Below are 15,804 nucleotides of genomic sequence, written 5' to 3'. Positions count from 1 at the left end.
GGAAGATCCCCTGGAGAAGGAAATGCAGCCCACTCCAGTATTCTTGCCTGGAAAATCCCATGGACAGAGGAGTCTGGCAGGCTACACGCGTGTCAGGAAAGAGACACGACTTGGCAACTGAACAAAAACAAAGACACATGTAAAATTTACTGTCCAACCATTTTTAAGTGTATTGTTCAGGGTCAGAAAGTACATCATCAGTGAATCGTGCACCACCACCACTGTTTATCTCCAGAGCATTTTTCTTCCCAAACTGAAGCTCTGGACCCAGTAAAGAGGGACTTCGCGTTGCCCCTTTCTCCATTCCCTGGCAGCCACCATTGTACTTTCTATTACTATGAATTTGGATATTGTAGGTAACTTCACTACCTTTTGCGAATTGAAATAACTTTTTTTAAATAAAATGAGATATAATCAGAAAGTAATTTAATTTTCATTTACTGTGCAAAATGTTTTTATAGTTTTATTAGATTCAAATTTTATATTTTTACAGTAGTTTTCATCTTTTACAATCACGCTTTCTCTCTTTTCTCCTGTCTGCTTTTCTAGGACTCATAATATAAACACTTTTGAACAAGGAATAAAGGAAAGGGTTATCCAAACTGCTCCACTAGTAAGGGGTCGACTTCAGAGACCCAGACCAAACTTAAGAAAGGCTGGCCCGAGGCAAGTAATAGAAAAAAGTGAAACCAGAGAAACAACTAAGGAAGAAAAGACACTACAAAAAGATGAAACTGGAAAGAAATTCCTGCCTGTGGTGAGTTATTGCTGTGTAATTAAATCAAGCCCTTTAATGCATATTAGAATATCAAATGGTAGCTCAGACTTGGCTTAGAATATAAGCACCTGATATTTACTCTAGTTAATTAACACACAGCGTATTTACTTTTGTTTCAGATTTACTGTTGTGGATTTTTTTTTATGAAAATAGATTCCCCTCCCCTCACTAATGAACCTGTTCATTACAAAAATGTTCAATCAGTATAAAATAATACAATAATTACCCCAAAGTCTCACCACTCTGAGGCAACCACTGAAAACCTTTTGATATATCTTACCAGATATATCTCCATGCATGCATGTGTGCATACTTACATAAATTTATATAATAAAATCATTGTATGCATATTATTTTGTGACTTACTATTTTTCCCTTGTTTTACTAAGTGGTTTTCCATGTCATGAGATAGGAAGGTACATAATTTTTAACTGCTGGGTAACATTCTGCTATTTTGAATGACAATTTAATCAATCTCTTATTAATGGAGCTTTTGATATTAGAAAGAAATCTCAAGCAGTTTAATGCCCCATTTCAACAGATTTTGTTTTTCTGTTCTTTTTTTCTCTGCTAAGGGAAAATCTACATTTAAAATAAAGTGATTGTAATCCTTACTTGCCCCCTCCCCCAATTAAAAACAAACGTATTGAACTCTTTGGGAAGGAGATTCGCAACAGTTGGTTACTGTAGTTTTTAACGCATTACATGAATGTATTACTGCAATGATTGAAAATTTCTCTGTGAATTGGAAATTTTGTTTTGGGCAGCAAAACATGAACATTGCATACACAAGTTTGAGATTTCATTTTAAAAACCTAAATACCTTTCTTAATGATGGAAATATTTTAGGAAGTATGTTCTGTTGCTAAAAATAAAAAACAAAAAACAACTAATATAGTTTTGTCATTTCAGCCAAATTCTCAAATTGCAACCGAAATTGAAGTTGTATCCTCTGAAGTGTCAGAAGGCAGAATGTCTGAAAACCAGAGTCAGGTTCTTTTAGAAAACCTTCATATTAACAAAGTAGATGTTTTAGGTGAAAAGATGAGGTGAGTTTGCTTTTAATCAGAAATTCGTAAAATCTTTCAAAGATAAAGGTTGGATATTTGAATAATTGGTTTTATGTAATTTCACATTTCATAAGTTTTTTGAAAGAAAAATAATTATGAAATTAGAATATTTTAAATATGCTTCTTGGGACTTCCTTGGTGGTCCAGTGGTTAAGAATCCCCCTGCCAAGGCAGGGATGCAGGTTCGATCCCTGATTCTGGATCCACATGCTGCAGGGCAACTAAGCCTGTGCCCCACAAGTACCAAGCGTGCGCCCTAGAGCCCACATGCCCCGGAGCCCATGCTCCCCAACAAGAGGAGCCACTGCATTGAGAAGCCTGTGCAGTGCAGCTGGAGAGTGTCCCCTGCTCACTGCAACTGGAGAAAGCCCATGCGCAGCAGTGAAGACCCAGCACAGACAAAAATAAATAAATAAAATTTTAAAAAATCTGCTTCTTCAAATACTGTAAGAATTGCATGACTGGTGTTCTCTTAGTTTATAACTTAGCTGAGAAGTTTGGCACGCATCCTCGTTTTTTAAAGTAAACTTTTATGGGAGAGGTTCTTAAGTTCTTTGCATCTTTAGAAATTTACAACCTACTGATAAAACTCATAAATAGAAAGTGCTGTAAAATACTTCCCATGTGCTGTCCTTAGAGTTGTGTCCCATGCCAAATGATAAGAATGTTATCTTTTAAATGGAATGCTAGACGTTGAAGATATTTTAGAACTAATCCTTTTATTTATTACTTGCAATCTATTTTATTATTGATACACGAGCCCGTGGTGGCTCAGACGGTAAAGAATCTGCCTGCAGTATGGGAGACCCGGGTTCGATCCCTGCGTCGGGAAGATCCCCTGGAGAAGGAAATGGCAACCCACTCCAGTGTTCTTGCCTGGAGAATCCCATGGACGGAGGAGCCTGGCAGGCTACAGTCCATGGGGTTGCAAAGTTGAACACAACTGAGCTACTTCACTTTCACTTTCTTTTATTATTGATTATGTTAAATTAGGATTTGTTAGTTTCTTTTTTAATGTGTAAGGAAAATTTTAAAATCTTCTCTTTCTTGATATGGTTCATGGTCCATCTCATTTTAGTTTATTACACTATTTTTATAACTAGGTCATGTTTTAGTGAATATTTATTAGTTTTCCTCCAGAATGTCTTCAGCACTTGCAAATTGATTTTTGAGCATTCTAGCTTTAATTATATGGAATTAAGTTGATTTTTGGGAAATGAAAAAGAAATGGTTCTGTATCGTTTTTTCACTCTCTGTGAAGCTGTAAGAGTAGGATTTGGGCATGATATCATCTGTTTGAACAAGTTATGCTATTGATTTAGCTTAACTGTATAAACAGTCTACTTTCATTAAGGCAGACTTCTTACGTGAAACATTTACTGTTTTAGTATGAATTTGTCATTTCTTTTGTTTCCCTTTATGTGTGTGTATGTGTGTCTTAAAAAGCCTTTTTGTATTTGTTTTTCTTTTAAGACTAAATCTTTAACTTTAATTTTAATTAGCACGTGATGAGAGAATGCTTCATTGCAAGGGTCCCCTTGGAGAAAAGCCCTACATGAAGTGCAGGAGCAAGTCAAGGGATTTGTGGGGAAGGAGGGAACAGCAGTTGAGAAGTACTTCAGGCAGAACCAGGTCTGACATGTTTGAGGGCCAGCATAAAGGGCTGGTGTGAAACAGGGGAAGGGAGGAGCAGTTATATGAAAGGTAAAGACTCAGTGGGAGAAGCACAGGTTATGTGGGACCACTGTCAGGATTTTGATTTTTGCTCTAAATGAGCCTTTAAAGACTAGTGACCTTTGAGTTCAGCCTTTCCTAATACCTCATTTATGACTGACTGTAATTTATAATGGGGCTTCCCTGGATTTAAATGGCTTGCTCAAAGTAACATTGGCAAGTTAGTTTTTAAACTTAGCATTTTTAGAATTTATGACTTTTAGACTAGCAGATTCCTTTTTACACTCAGCCTTCATATTTTTTAATAAGCGAGACCAAACTTTAAAATTTCTATATGGAAACCCCTTACCCACCTGCCCCTTTTAGTTTACTTATTTAGTTTTGGCTGCCCTGGGTCTTTGTTGTTGCCGAGAAGGCTTTCTCTGGTTGTGACGAGTGGGGGTCACTCTTCATTGCGGTGCTTGGGCCTCTCATTGTGGTGACTTCTCTTGCGGCAGAGAAGAGGCTTTAGACTTGCAGGCCTCAATAGCTGTGGTGCATGGGCTTAGTTGCTCTTCAGCATGTGGAATCTTCCCGGACCAGGGATTGAACCCAAGTCCCATGCATTGGCAAGTGAGTTCCTATCCACTGAACCTCCAGGAAAGTTCCCCACCCTCCTTTCCAGCTTTTAGCTTTACCATCACTGATACTTTCTTCAGAGTATATATTCAGTCTAGTTTTAAAGTTAGCATATTCTTATGTCAAGCAGTTTCTTACCTCTTTTAACTCTAGTAGCAGATTGAGCTTATATATGTATTTAATAATTCTTAAGTACCTTTGTAGAATCACATTTGATTGTAAGTTACTTATGCTTTAATATAACACGTTTTCCCAAATACATTAGCCTACACTTGAATGTTTTAGCTAGCATCATAACCTTGTTACGTCTTATGAACTTCCTTGGTGTTTCACTGCTGGATGAACTTAGCGGGATTGGAACATTTAGAGATGTAACTACTTTGTCGTCTAGGTAATTTATTAGAAATAAGGAAAAGATTAGTCTTTAATGCAGCTCTTTCAGAGAACTCATGATTGATACTTACGTGTCCAGTTTTTCTTTATCCAGATTATATTAGTTTTAAACTTCTTAATTCACATTGTTGCCAGTTATTAAATATTTCCCAGGAAACTTTAGGATAGCTGTTTGTGTTGCCTTGGGAGCTATGGCTGCTGTATTGAATGTTAAAACCTTGTCTTTCTCTGACTTGGCAGATACATATGGGTTTATTTTGATCTTTATGACATTGGCTGTCAGGAAACCCTTTTCTATGAGCTGACAGGCATGTGGTGGGAGAACAGACTCTAGCTTTCAAATCTGCTTTTGAACTAGAAGAATCAAGGTTGTTGGGACCAGTGTATATTTGTGCATGCTTCAGAGCCCAGTTGAGGGATTTATTTAAAGTGTCATTATGAAGTCCATCTTCAACTACTGGCATTTTTGTTTTGTATCTAGTTATTTCTCTGAAAATTACTTAAAGTAGCATGAAACCACACTCCAGAATCAGTGAATGAAAGTTAAGAAAGATTGAATATCAAAATATTAATGTGAAACTATTCTTCAAGCTAAGTGGAAGTTATAAAAGCTTTTAATGTTCTTTTATATCAGCACATGAGATTTCGTTTTATATGTTTAGTTTTATAGCCTGTTTATATATAGTCCTTTGAACATAGAATTGGTTTGTACCCAGAATTGTTTAACTGCAGTTGCATCAACAGGAATTCTGAATTTGGTTCTTCAACATGATTTGTATTTCATTCTAGACATGGACATGAAACGTATGTTCCTAGTCCACCACAAATGGTAAGAAGGCAGTTCCAAAGGGCTAAGCCAAATTTGGGAAGAGCACAAAGTAAGAAAGAAGCATCAGACATAGAAGAAGACAGAGCAGATCAGAGAAAGGCAAAGCCAGAAGATAGTTTGTCGCAGCGTGAAGATTCTGACAGCCAGCTTCTTCAAAAAGTAAGTTTGAAAAAAATTTTTTTTTATTAGTGGGCTCTGTTTATCAATATCATGAAAGAGAACATTTAAAAAATAATTTTGCTTTTTGTATTATAACTATTTTCATGAAAGCTGATAGACTCTCCTAATATTTTGATAGTTTAGAAACCAGTCAGTTGTGTATATGTGTGCAAGTGTAGCGCTTTAAGCCAAACTACCAAACCAAATTACCATACAGATTGTTTCCATGATAATATCAGCTGTTTATTCTTAAATTTAAGGGAAAACCTGAGTTTCTGACATCTCCGGAGGTTTCAGCAAGAAAAGATTCTGTCGGTTCCAAGGAGACTGGATTGGCAAAAGAAGATGCTCCATCAGAACTTGAACCATCTGGAAGTGTTGGAGAGAAGACTGGAGGGGATAATTCTGTGTGTGCAGTTGTTGAAAAGCAGTGTATCAGTAAACCAAGGTAAAGTTTTGTTTAACAAGTACTTTCAGAATAGTAAATACAAATAATATTCCTTATGGATGCCCTACTCTAATTTATTGATGAGTAGAAAGATGATTTGTTAACAGAAGTATGGGTTGTTTTTTATTGACAGGTCTGTTTCGTTCCCACTTTTGATTTTTATTTACTCAAATTTACTTTTTAAAAATAATCTCTGAAAGATTTTTCTTTCCTACATTAAAAATTTCTGGGTATTGAGTATATTAGACATGAGTAGAAACCTGACTAAAGAGTAGTGTGTATTGCCTAAATAACTAGGATGCTAATTTGAATGGAGTCACAAACACAAGTGAAGGGTACCCTTTTCCCACAGTTTTCAAGGAAAGTGGAAGGGAGCCTAAGTTCTAAAAAAAAATTGCTGTGATGGATTTCCTTTTTTCTTTTAACTTAATCTGTTTACTTAGTAAGATAAACAATATGACTTTTTGATCTCTTATTTTGTATTTATTGGCCCAATGTTCTTTATCCTTTTTTCTTCTAATGATTCCCAGTCTTGTATTTCATTATCACTTAAACAACAAGGGGAAAAATGGCTCACAATTAAAAACTTATTGTAAAAAATTTGTAGCTAGATAACTAAGATTTAACTCTTGAGTGAGAAACTAGTAACTGTAAATTCCTCTCATTCTCTTCACAGCATGTGTTGACAGAATGGGTGGTGAGCATTTTATATTAATGGCTTGAATTGAGATTTCACTTTAAAAGTTGAGATTTCATTATAATCATCCTTGTGCACATAATGACTATGTTGCTATTTTGATTAAACATCCAGCTCCCCACAATTGTTAAAAGAACCAGATAACTCTAGAATTGTTCTGGATCGAAGAAGAGCTCTCTCTTCTGCCTCTGAGCGTGAGATAGATCATAGTAGAAGGCGAGTACGTCGAAAGGTTAAACCCAGCATCCCCAAAGGGCGTGGCTCAAAACGAAGTCGGAGTAAGACCTCCAAGAAGGAACCCAGAGCTCCCAGGTCTGTGCTGGTGACTCTTCGCGCTTCCCAGGAAGAAGACGAAGATGACAGTGAAGACTTTGAGTCTGACTATGAAGAAGAAAGCTATCATCTTGCTCCCGAAGAAGTAAACAAAGCTCCAGTGTTTGTACCTATTGGTCTCAGATCTCCTGAACCTGTTCCTGTTCAGATTGAGGAAACTATGGAAGAGGTAGTTTGAGTTTGGAATCCTTGGAACTTTATCTTACTTGTTTTTTGCTTTTGGTGGATCATTATCTCTTCTCTTAGTGATATTAGAATCTGAGGATTACTAGTGTAATTTGTTTGGGGCCTAAATTAGTAGAAATAGACTTGTGTGACCTCCTGTGTTTGGTCAGCCCCTGCAGCTCTGGCCCAGCTCAAGGTAGTGAGTGTAACAATACTAAGCCAAATTAATTTCACTTGCAGGCAGGGACCAGCTTGTCTTATTGAGCTATGTATTCTTGTACCTATAGCCCTCTCGTTTTTAGGAAGCATTTCATAAATGTTGACAGACTGATGAGAGAAATGGTGGGGAAGTAGGGACAAGTTGGGGATAATGGAAAGTAAAATACTAGGTACTAAGAAGACTAGCTCTGGAGGTTTTGCTTTCCGTTCTTAAGAATCACAGACTCTTAAAAAACCTTAAATGTTTCATTTTTGCCAAGATGATGTCAATCAATAAGAATTACTATATTTTAGGTTTTTAAATTGTATATGAATGTGAATTATCTCTTCAGTTTAATATTTTATTTTATGATTCGTTTTGTTTTCCTGTGATGGTATGCCAAAATGAAATAATGAAACTTTTCATGTTGGCAGCTTGTAATCCCCACGAATGTCACAGATGTAGGATGCATAACTGTTGTTGAACATCAGCTTTCATCAAACATAGATGTGATTCCTCAAGAAATGAGACAAGAAGAAAATTTGAATGCATTATCAGTTGTAAGCATCTGTTTTATTATGTTTTACCTCTAATTCTTTGTTTACTTTCAAAAGACTCAAAGTTTATTTTGAAAGCTGTAGGTTTACATACAGTTAGTTCTTAACTAGTATGATTGGCATTATTATTTCTAGGAGCTGAAAGTGTAAATGGTACAAACTAGTGAATAATTTATAGATTTTATATTTGACTTGAAAAGTATAGATTTTTGTGTATGGGAATAGCTCTTAATATCTTCTTAGACTTATGTTAAAATTCTGATGCATTAAATATAAACTGAATTTCAATTATCTAAAACATACTTAGTTGCCTTTTGCTTGGCGCACTCTTGCTCATTTATTTGCTTGGTATTTAACTTGTTTTTATAAATGAAGTCTTATAACTTTTTTAAAAAACAGCTTTATTAAGATACAGTTCACACCATACAGTTCATCCATTTAAAGTATACATTTCATTGGTTTTTAGATATTGGCACAGTGAGTTTTTTTTGTCACCTCAAAAAGAAGTCTTATGCTCATTGACAGTTGCTCCTTGTTTCCTTCCAACTTTCCCCAGACCTGGGCGACCAGTGACCTATTTTTTGTCTCTATAGATTTCTCATTCTGGACGTAAACATATAGTATGGTCTTTATTCATTCATCTGTTCATGGAGATATAGATTGTTTCCATCTTTTGGCCATTATAAATAATGCTGCTATGACCATTCACATACAAGTTTCTGTATGGACATATGTTTTCATTTCTCTTGGGTACATTCATGGAAGTATAATTGCTGTGTCATATGGTAACTTTGTTTAATCATTTGAGGAACTAGCTGGCTGTTTTCCAAAGTTACTGCATCATTTTATATTCCTACCAGTGGTGTATGAAAATTCCAGTTTCTTCACATCCTGACTTTTTTATTTTATTTTTTGGATGTAACCATCCTCAGTTCAGTTCAGTTCAGTCGCTCAGTCATGTCTGACTCTTTGCGACCCCGTGAATTGCAGCACGCCAGGCCTCCCTGTCCATCACCAACTCCGGAGTTTACTCAAACTCATGTACATCGAGTTGATGATGCCATCTAGCCATCTCATCCTCTGTTGTCCCCTTCTCCTCCTGCCCCCAACCCCTCCCAGCATCAGGGTCTTTTCCAATGAGTCAGCTCTTCGCATGAGGTGGCCAAAGTACTGGAGTTTCAGCTTCAGCATCAGTCCTTCCAATGAACACCCAGGACTGATCTCTAGGATGGACTGGTTGGATCTCCTTGCAATCCAAGGGACTCTCAAGAGTCTTCTCCAACACCACAGTTCAAAAGCATCAATTCTTGGGCACTCAGCTTTCTTCACAGTCCAGCTCTCACATCCATAAATGACCACTGGAAAAACCATAGCCTTGACTAGATGGACCTTTGTTGGCAAAGTAATGTCTCTACTTTTTAATATGCTGTCTAAGTTGGTCATAAGTTTATTTCCAAAGAGTAAGCATCTTTTAATTTCACAGCTGCAATCACCATCTGCAGTTATTTTGGAGCCCCAAAAAAATAAAGTCTGACACTGCTTCCACTGTTTCCCTATCTATTTGCCATGAAGTGATGGGACCAGATGCCATGATCTTAGTTTTCTGAATGTTGAGCTTTAAGCCAACTTTTTCACTCTCCTCTTTCACTTTCATCAAGAGTAGGTGTGAAATGATACCTCATTATGGTTTTAATTTGTGTTCTCGAATGATTAATGATGTTGAGCATCTTTTCATGTGCTTTTATTGGCTATTTTTATATCTTTGGAGAAATGTCTGTTTGGAGTCTTAGCCTATTAAAATTTTTTTTTGGTCCATTTGTCTTTTTTTATTGAGTTGTAAGAATTTTTTTTATATTCTTGATACAAGTTCCTAATTGTATATATGATTCTCAAATGTTTTATCTCACTTTGTGGGTTTTTTATTTTCTTGACAGTTTTTTATTTTTTATTATTTTTTTTTCTTGACAATTTTTTAGAGTACTTGGAGTTCCATTTATTTGTTTTTGTTGTTGTTGCTCATGCTTTTACTGTCATATCTAAGAATCCTTTCCCAAAGCTAAGGTCTTAAAGATTTACTCCTGTTTTACATTTAAGTCTTTAATCCATTTTGAGTTTTGTTTTTTTTTTTTTTTTTGGCCATGCCATGCGATTTGTGGGATCTTAGTTCCCTGACCAGAGCTTGAACGCGGGTGCCCAGCAGGGGAAGCACCAAGTACTAACCACTGGCTTGCCAGGGAGTTTTCCTCATTTTGAGTTAATTTTTATATGGTGTGAGATTAGAGTCCCAGTTCATTCTTGTGCCTATGACTGTCTAATGGTTGCATCATTTCTTTGAAAAAAGTGTTCTTTCCCCATTGAAGTTTTTTATTTTTGTCAAAAATTAGTTGGCTGCAGATACGTGGACTCTCGGTTCTGTTCCATGGGCTTATTTGTTTGCCTTAATACTGGAGAGGCGCTGTTGTTTTTTGTTGCTCTGTAGTAAGTTTGGGAATTTAAAATAGGGTGACTTACACTTTTTTTCTGTTTTTAGGATTATTTTGGCTGTTGTGGGTCTGCTGCAATTCCATATGAATTTTATTTATTTATTTTTTATATAAATTTTGAAATCAACTTATCAGTTTCTATAAACATGTCAGTTGAGATTCTGATTGGGATTGCATTGAATTGTAGATAAATTGGAGGAGCAGGTATTGCCCTTGTAACAGTGTTGAGTCTTTCAGTCAATGGACATGGAATATAGTCCCATTTACTTACCTGTTCTTTGATTTCTTTCGATGGTGTTTTGTAGTTTTCAGAGTATGAACTTTGCACTTCCTTCATTTGCAAGTATATTTTTATTTTTCATGCTATCGTGAATGGAATTATTTTCTTTAATTTCAAATTTGGCTTGTTTATTGCATTTGATTTTTGTATATTGATCTTATATCCTGCAACTTTGCTCGACTCATTTATTCTAACAGTTTTTTAGTGGAGCCCTTAGGATTTTCTACATACAAGACTATGGCATATGCGAATAGAAGTAGTTTTATTTCTGCCTTTCTGCATTCCTTTTGTAGGGCTACTGTAACAAAGGACCATGGTCTGAGTGGCTTAAAACAGCAGACACTTGTTCTGTCATAGTTCTGGAGGCTAGAATTCCCAAACCAAGGTGCCCCTGCTGATGGTCATTCTGGTGGTTGTTGGCAGTCCTTGTCATTCCTTGGCTTGTGGCAACACAGTCCAGCCCTGCCTCCTTTGCCCATGATGTTCTTCTCCCTGTATGTGTGTCTGCTTTCCTTATAAGGACAGCAGTCTTACTGGATTAGGGTTAGCCCTAATCCACTATAACGTCATCTTCACTTGATTATATGTGGGAAGACCCTTTTTCAAAAAGAGGTCACATTCACAGTACTGGGGGTTAAGACTTCAACGTGTCTTTTTGGGGGATATAATTCAGTTTATCACACATTCCAGTCTGGATGTCTTATTTCTTTTCTTGCTTTAATTACCATGTCTAGAATTCCAGTACAGTGTTGAATATAGGAAGGGAAAAGCATCCAGTCTTTCGCCATTAAGTTTGATGTTAGCTGTGGATTTTTCATAGGTGCCCTTTTCCAAATTGAAAAGTTCCATTCTGTTCCTACTTTGTGTTGAGTGTTTTATCATGAAAGACTGTTGGAATTTGTCATATGCTTTTACTGCACCTCTAGAGATGATCATGTAATTGTTGTCTTTTATTGTATTGATATGATGTAACGCATTGGTTTGAATTTTGGATGTTAAACCAAAAAACTGCATCCCCAGGATAAAATCTTTTTAGTCATGGCATATAATTTTTATATGTTGTTCGATTCAATTTGCTAGTATTTTATGGAGGATTTTGTTTGTCCGTATTCATAACAAATACTAAGCTATTATCTCTGATAATCTGATACCACATTTTTGTGATCTCAGGAACTGAAAGCCCTCCAGCTGTGGCCTGCAGGGAAAAGGGGCCCAGTTTTCTTGGCTGCAGCAGCCTGAGGTAGAGTTTCTGCCTCACTCAGCTGAAAGGAGGGGGAGAACAGTCTTAGTTCAAATACCACGGACTTTCACCTTTGTTACTGAAGTTTCAACAATTTTTCAAACATATATACATCTTATGCTCTTAAGGTCCAGAGGCTTTAACTGGTGGCTCTTTAATAAATTTTGCCAGTTTCACTGGGGAGAGGGCCAGCAGAGCTCCTCATGCTGTCATGCTGGGCAGAGATCCTGTAACAACTTCTCTTTAAAAAAAAAAAAAAAAAAAAATCAGAATTTTAAATAAATTATTTATTTATTTAAATAATTACTTAATTTTTGGGGCTGTGCTCGGTCTTCATTGCTGCACTGGTTTTTCTCTAGTCCGTGGAGAGCAGGGGCTGCTCTCTCGTTGTGGTGTACGGATTTCTTATTTTGGTGGCTTCTCTTGTGGCAGAGAAGGGGCTGTAGGGCGCACGGGCTTCAGTGGTTGCAGAATGTGGGCTCAATAGTTGTGGCTCCCAGGCTGGAGCACAGGCTCAGTAGTTGTGGGGCATGGGCTTAGTTGTTCATGGCCTGTGGGATCTTCCTGGATCAGGGATTGGAATCCAAGTCTCCTGCATTGGCAGATTGATTCTTTACCACTAAGCCATCAGAGAAACCCCTATACATTCTTAATTTGCTAAAATTTATTTAAGTTTGAAGCCAACTTGTAGTATAAAGAATTCATGATATTCTTCAGACCTTGCTGTCCATTGGGTCAAAACTAGTAGCAGATACGACTAAAGTTGAAGGATTATGAAAGTGAATAAGAAAGGCAGGTGCTTGTTACATATGACCACAGTTAAAATTTGCATATAAGGAAAAGGTAAAAGAAGGAGCAAGAGTTGAAAATATTTGATTGTTAAACTGCATTTCTGTTGTTTATGAAATGTTATAAATAATTATAAATTTCTACTCCATTGTAACCAAAGGCATTGAAAGACCTGTAAAATGTAGTGCTTTTTGATATGCAGAACATGTATTTGGGAAAATACAGAAGATATTATTAATACTTCCCTTTTGCTGTTTTAGGAAATGACTGTAGGTGAAGATTCCCAGGCTGACACAGGTAACTGTTAATAAGGAAACTGCTAAAAATTCTTGGGTAACCCCAGCAAGCACAGTGATTTAGCAGTGGTGATAGTAAATGAGTCAGTTTGCTGAAAAGTTGAAGGAGAAGATTTAGCAGGTGAATGTATTATCTCTAGGAGAAACTTGGATTCTTGGAATGCTGCTTTAGAGAGTGATTAACTGTTTAATAAAGAAGTATGTATTTTCTCTGTTAATGCACAGATGTGACTATTTCCTTTGAAGGTATTGAGTTATTTAATGGGAAGGAGGCACTTTCAGTGGGTTAAAGTCAACAGTTGACACTTTCTTTGTTTGTAGTATATAAACTGAATGGAACACTACCCTTGTAAGGGGTTAGTGGTATGGAAACTTGTTAATAGAGGATAAACACCTACATTGAAATTCTTTTCTAAGCAAACAAACTTAATTTTCCAGATTCATTCTTCTATTAATGTTGGTTTGGTTTTTCAGAAAATACCAACGATGGGAGCACTGAAGCTGCCATAGCCCTACTGACTATGGGAGATCTGGTGTTGCAGTCAGAGATCAGCCCAGAACAGAGTGATGGTAAGAATAAAAGAGGAGTCCTAACAAAAGAAGAAACCTTTAAAATACAATGTCCAAGAGATTATATTCATATTTGAATATTAAGTGACTATCTGCCTTTTTATATTTGAAGTTAGTGTCACTTTGTTGTTTTTCCAGAAAAGGTAATATGTATGAATATGATCCCTGGGTTGGGAAGCTCCCTTGGAGGAGGGCATAGCAGCCCGTTCCAGTATTCTTGCCTGGAGAATCCCCATGGACAGAGGAGCCTGGCAGGCTACAGTCCATGGAGTCGCAAAGAGTCAGACACGACTGAGCGACTAAGCACACACAAGCGCACGCACACGTGTATTGATCCATCCTGCTTACTTGGCCCTCCAAATGTAGTGGCCTCTATTTCCACATAGTACACTGGGTTTACTAAGGATAATGTGTATGCATGGAGTAGTTACTCTACTGAATCCTCTACCTTTATCATCATAAGTATCATTTGTCAGCTAAGTTCATTGGTCACTGATCACTTTATACATGTTTCTTTGGCAAAGGAGCTGCTGCTTTAGATAGACTTCTCAGTTACATGACAGTCAAATACAGTGTGAAGGGATAGTAGCAGTCATTGAGATTATTTAGACTATTATGTTAGTCTAAATACGTGTCAACCAAGACTTTTAGTATTTTATTTTAGTCTATGGTCTTTACTATCAAAGGACCTTCTACTTTGTGTGTGTGTGTGTGCGCGTGCGCGTGCTCAGTCATGTCCAACTCTTTGCGACCCTGTGGACTGTAGCCCCCCAGGCTCCTCTGTCCATGGAAGTTTCCAGGGAAGAATACGGGAGTGGGTAGCCATTTCCTGCTTCCCAGGGATCTAACTGTGTCTCTTGCACTGACAGGTAGATTCTTTTCCCCTGTGTCCCCTGGGAAGCCCACTCTACTTTTAAGTATATTAAATGGATAATTATGTTAATAATGCTGCTGTTAATTATTTTAACTGCTGATGAGCGACCTGCCATTGAAGTGTCAGCCTTCTAGGCCCATAACTCTATAGTTATCAGGGAAGTCTCTTGATTTGCGTTCTCTGTAGGACCCCTTTTTCAGTGGGAAAGTATTGCATTGCAATATGTCACAAATGTCTAGCATGTAAAAAACTGGTTTTAAAAAATCATAAATGAAGATAATCCTGTCTTGAAATTCATCTGAGGTTATATAGTTACTGAAAGCAACAAAAAGATTTATTTTTATTTATAATAACAGTTTCAGTCTATAAGAGTTTTTAAACTTAGAACATGTCAAATTGCTTGCATGAGATATGAGGTCATAAATTTAAACTTGGAGCCAGAAAGAGCATACTTTAAAAATAATACAGATATTTAGTTTCTCAAATGTGTTTTACCCATTTTATCATTCCTTCAGTCCTCTCCTTAATGAATTTAATAAATCTTTAACACATTGTTCACTCAAAAAAAAGAAAATATTAGGGACTTCCCTGGTGGTCCAGTGAGTAAAACTCTGTGCTTCCATTGCAGGGGACACGGATTCAGCCCCTGGTTAGGGAACTAAGATCCAACATGCTGGGCAGTGTGGTGGCGGCTGCATTCCCCCGCAAAAAATATATATATATATATATAAGAAAATAAAATAGAACTTGGCAGTTGCTGCATGTTGAAGGATTTATTTGGACGTCTATTTGTATTGCACCAATTTTAATTTTCTGGTTTTTCTGCAATAGGAATATGCATACTTCCAGATGCTCCTTCAGTCGCTCAAAGCCATATTCCTTTCAGCCCAGATAATGCAAATCTCAAAAGTGTTCACGAATGCCAGGAGCCTTCTTCACCTGTCCGCAGTACATCTCCATCAGTAGAAGAAAACATGACTGTATTGGATGTGGATAAACAGAATACTAAAGAAGAAATTGGTTTGACAGAAGAAGTAAAGGAAAGCACTACATCATCCAGGTTTATTTTGCTTTATTAAACTATTACTGTTTTTTGAGTTTTACAAAATAAATTACAGTGTTTAATTAATAAATATATGTAAACCAACCATCAGTTTGGCTAATAACTTTGAGTAATAGTTAACTAAATGTAAAGTGGGCAGTGCTAATTTTTCACCCTTTAAAAGTAAGGATTAGCTGATTTTGATTTTAGTTTAATGGTTTACATATTAAAATGAACCACAATGCATGTTTTAAGCTTTAAAGAAATAGTCCTATGTAAATATAGTCCCTGTTTTACAGACCTGGTCCAG

At 36.7% G+C, this 15,804-nt stretch overlaps 1 protein-coding gene across 4 annotated transcripts in view; it reads left to right on the top strand.

Moving 5' to 3' along the window:
- The window catches only part of BDP1 (B double prime 1, subunit of RNA polymerase III transcription initiation factor IIIB), a 78,714-nt gene that overhangs the window by 40,517 nt on the left and 22,393 nt on the right, over positions 1–15,804 (top strand). For all 4 annotated transcript variants that reach the window (XM_043489245.1, XM_043489244.1, XM_043489243.1 and 1 more), the window contains 9 exons: positions 550–757; positions 1,691–1,827; positions 5,323–5,521; positions 5,782–5,969; positions 6,781–7,168; positions 7,798–7,923; positions 12,973–13,009; positions 13,483–13,578; positions 15,284–15,512. In XM_043489245.1, coding sequence (XP_043345180.1) covers positions 550–757; positions 1,691–1,827; positions 5,323–5,521; positions 5,782–5,969; positions 6,781–7,168; positions 7,798–7,923; positions 12,973–13,009; positions 13,483–13,578; positions 15,284–15,512 — 1,608 coding nt within the window. The remainder of the gene's footprint in view (positions 1–549; positions 758–1,690; positions 1,828–5,322; positions 5,522–5,781; positions 5,970–6,780; positions 7,169–7,797; positions 7,924–12,972; positions 13,010–13,482; positions 13,579–15,283; positions 15,513–15,804) is intronic.

This window comes from Cervus canadensis, chromosome 16, assembly GCF_019320065.1.
Source record: "Cervus canadensis isolate Bull #8, Minnesota chromosome 16, ASM1932006v1, whole genome shotgun sequence".
Taxonomy (NCBI): Eukaryota; Metazoa; Chordata; class Mammalia; order Artiodactyla; family Cervidae; genus Cervus; species Cervus canadensis.
The sequence above is the reverse complement of the archived record's forward strand: the minus strand, read 5'-3'. Positions and strand labels throughout refer to the sequence as shown.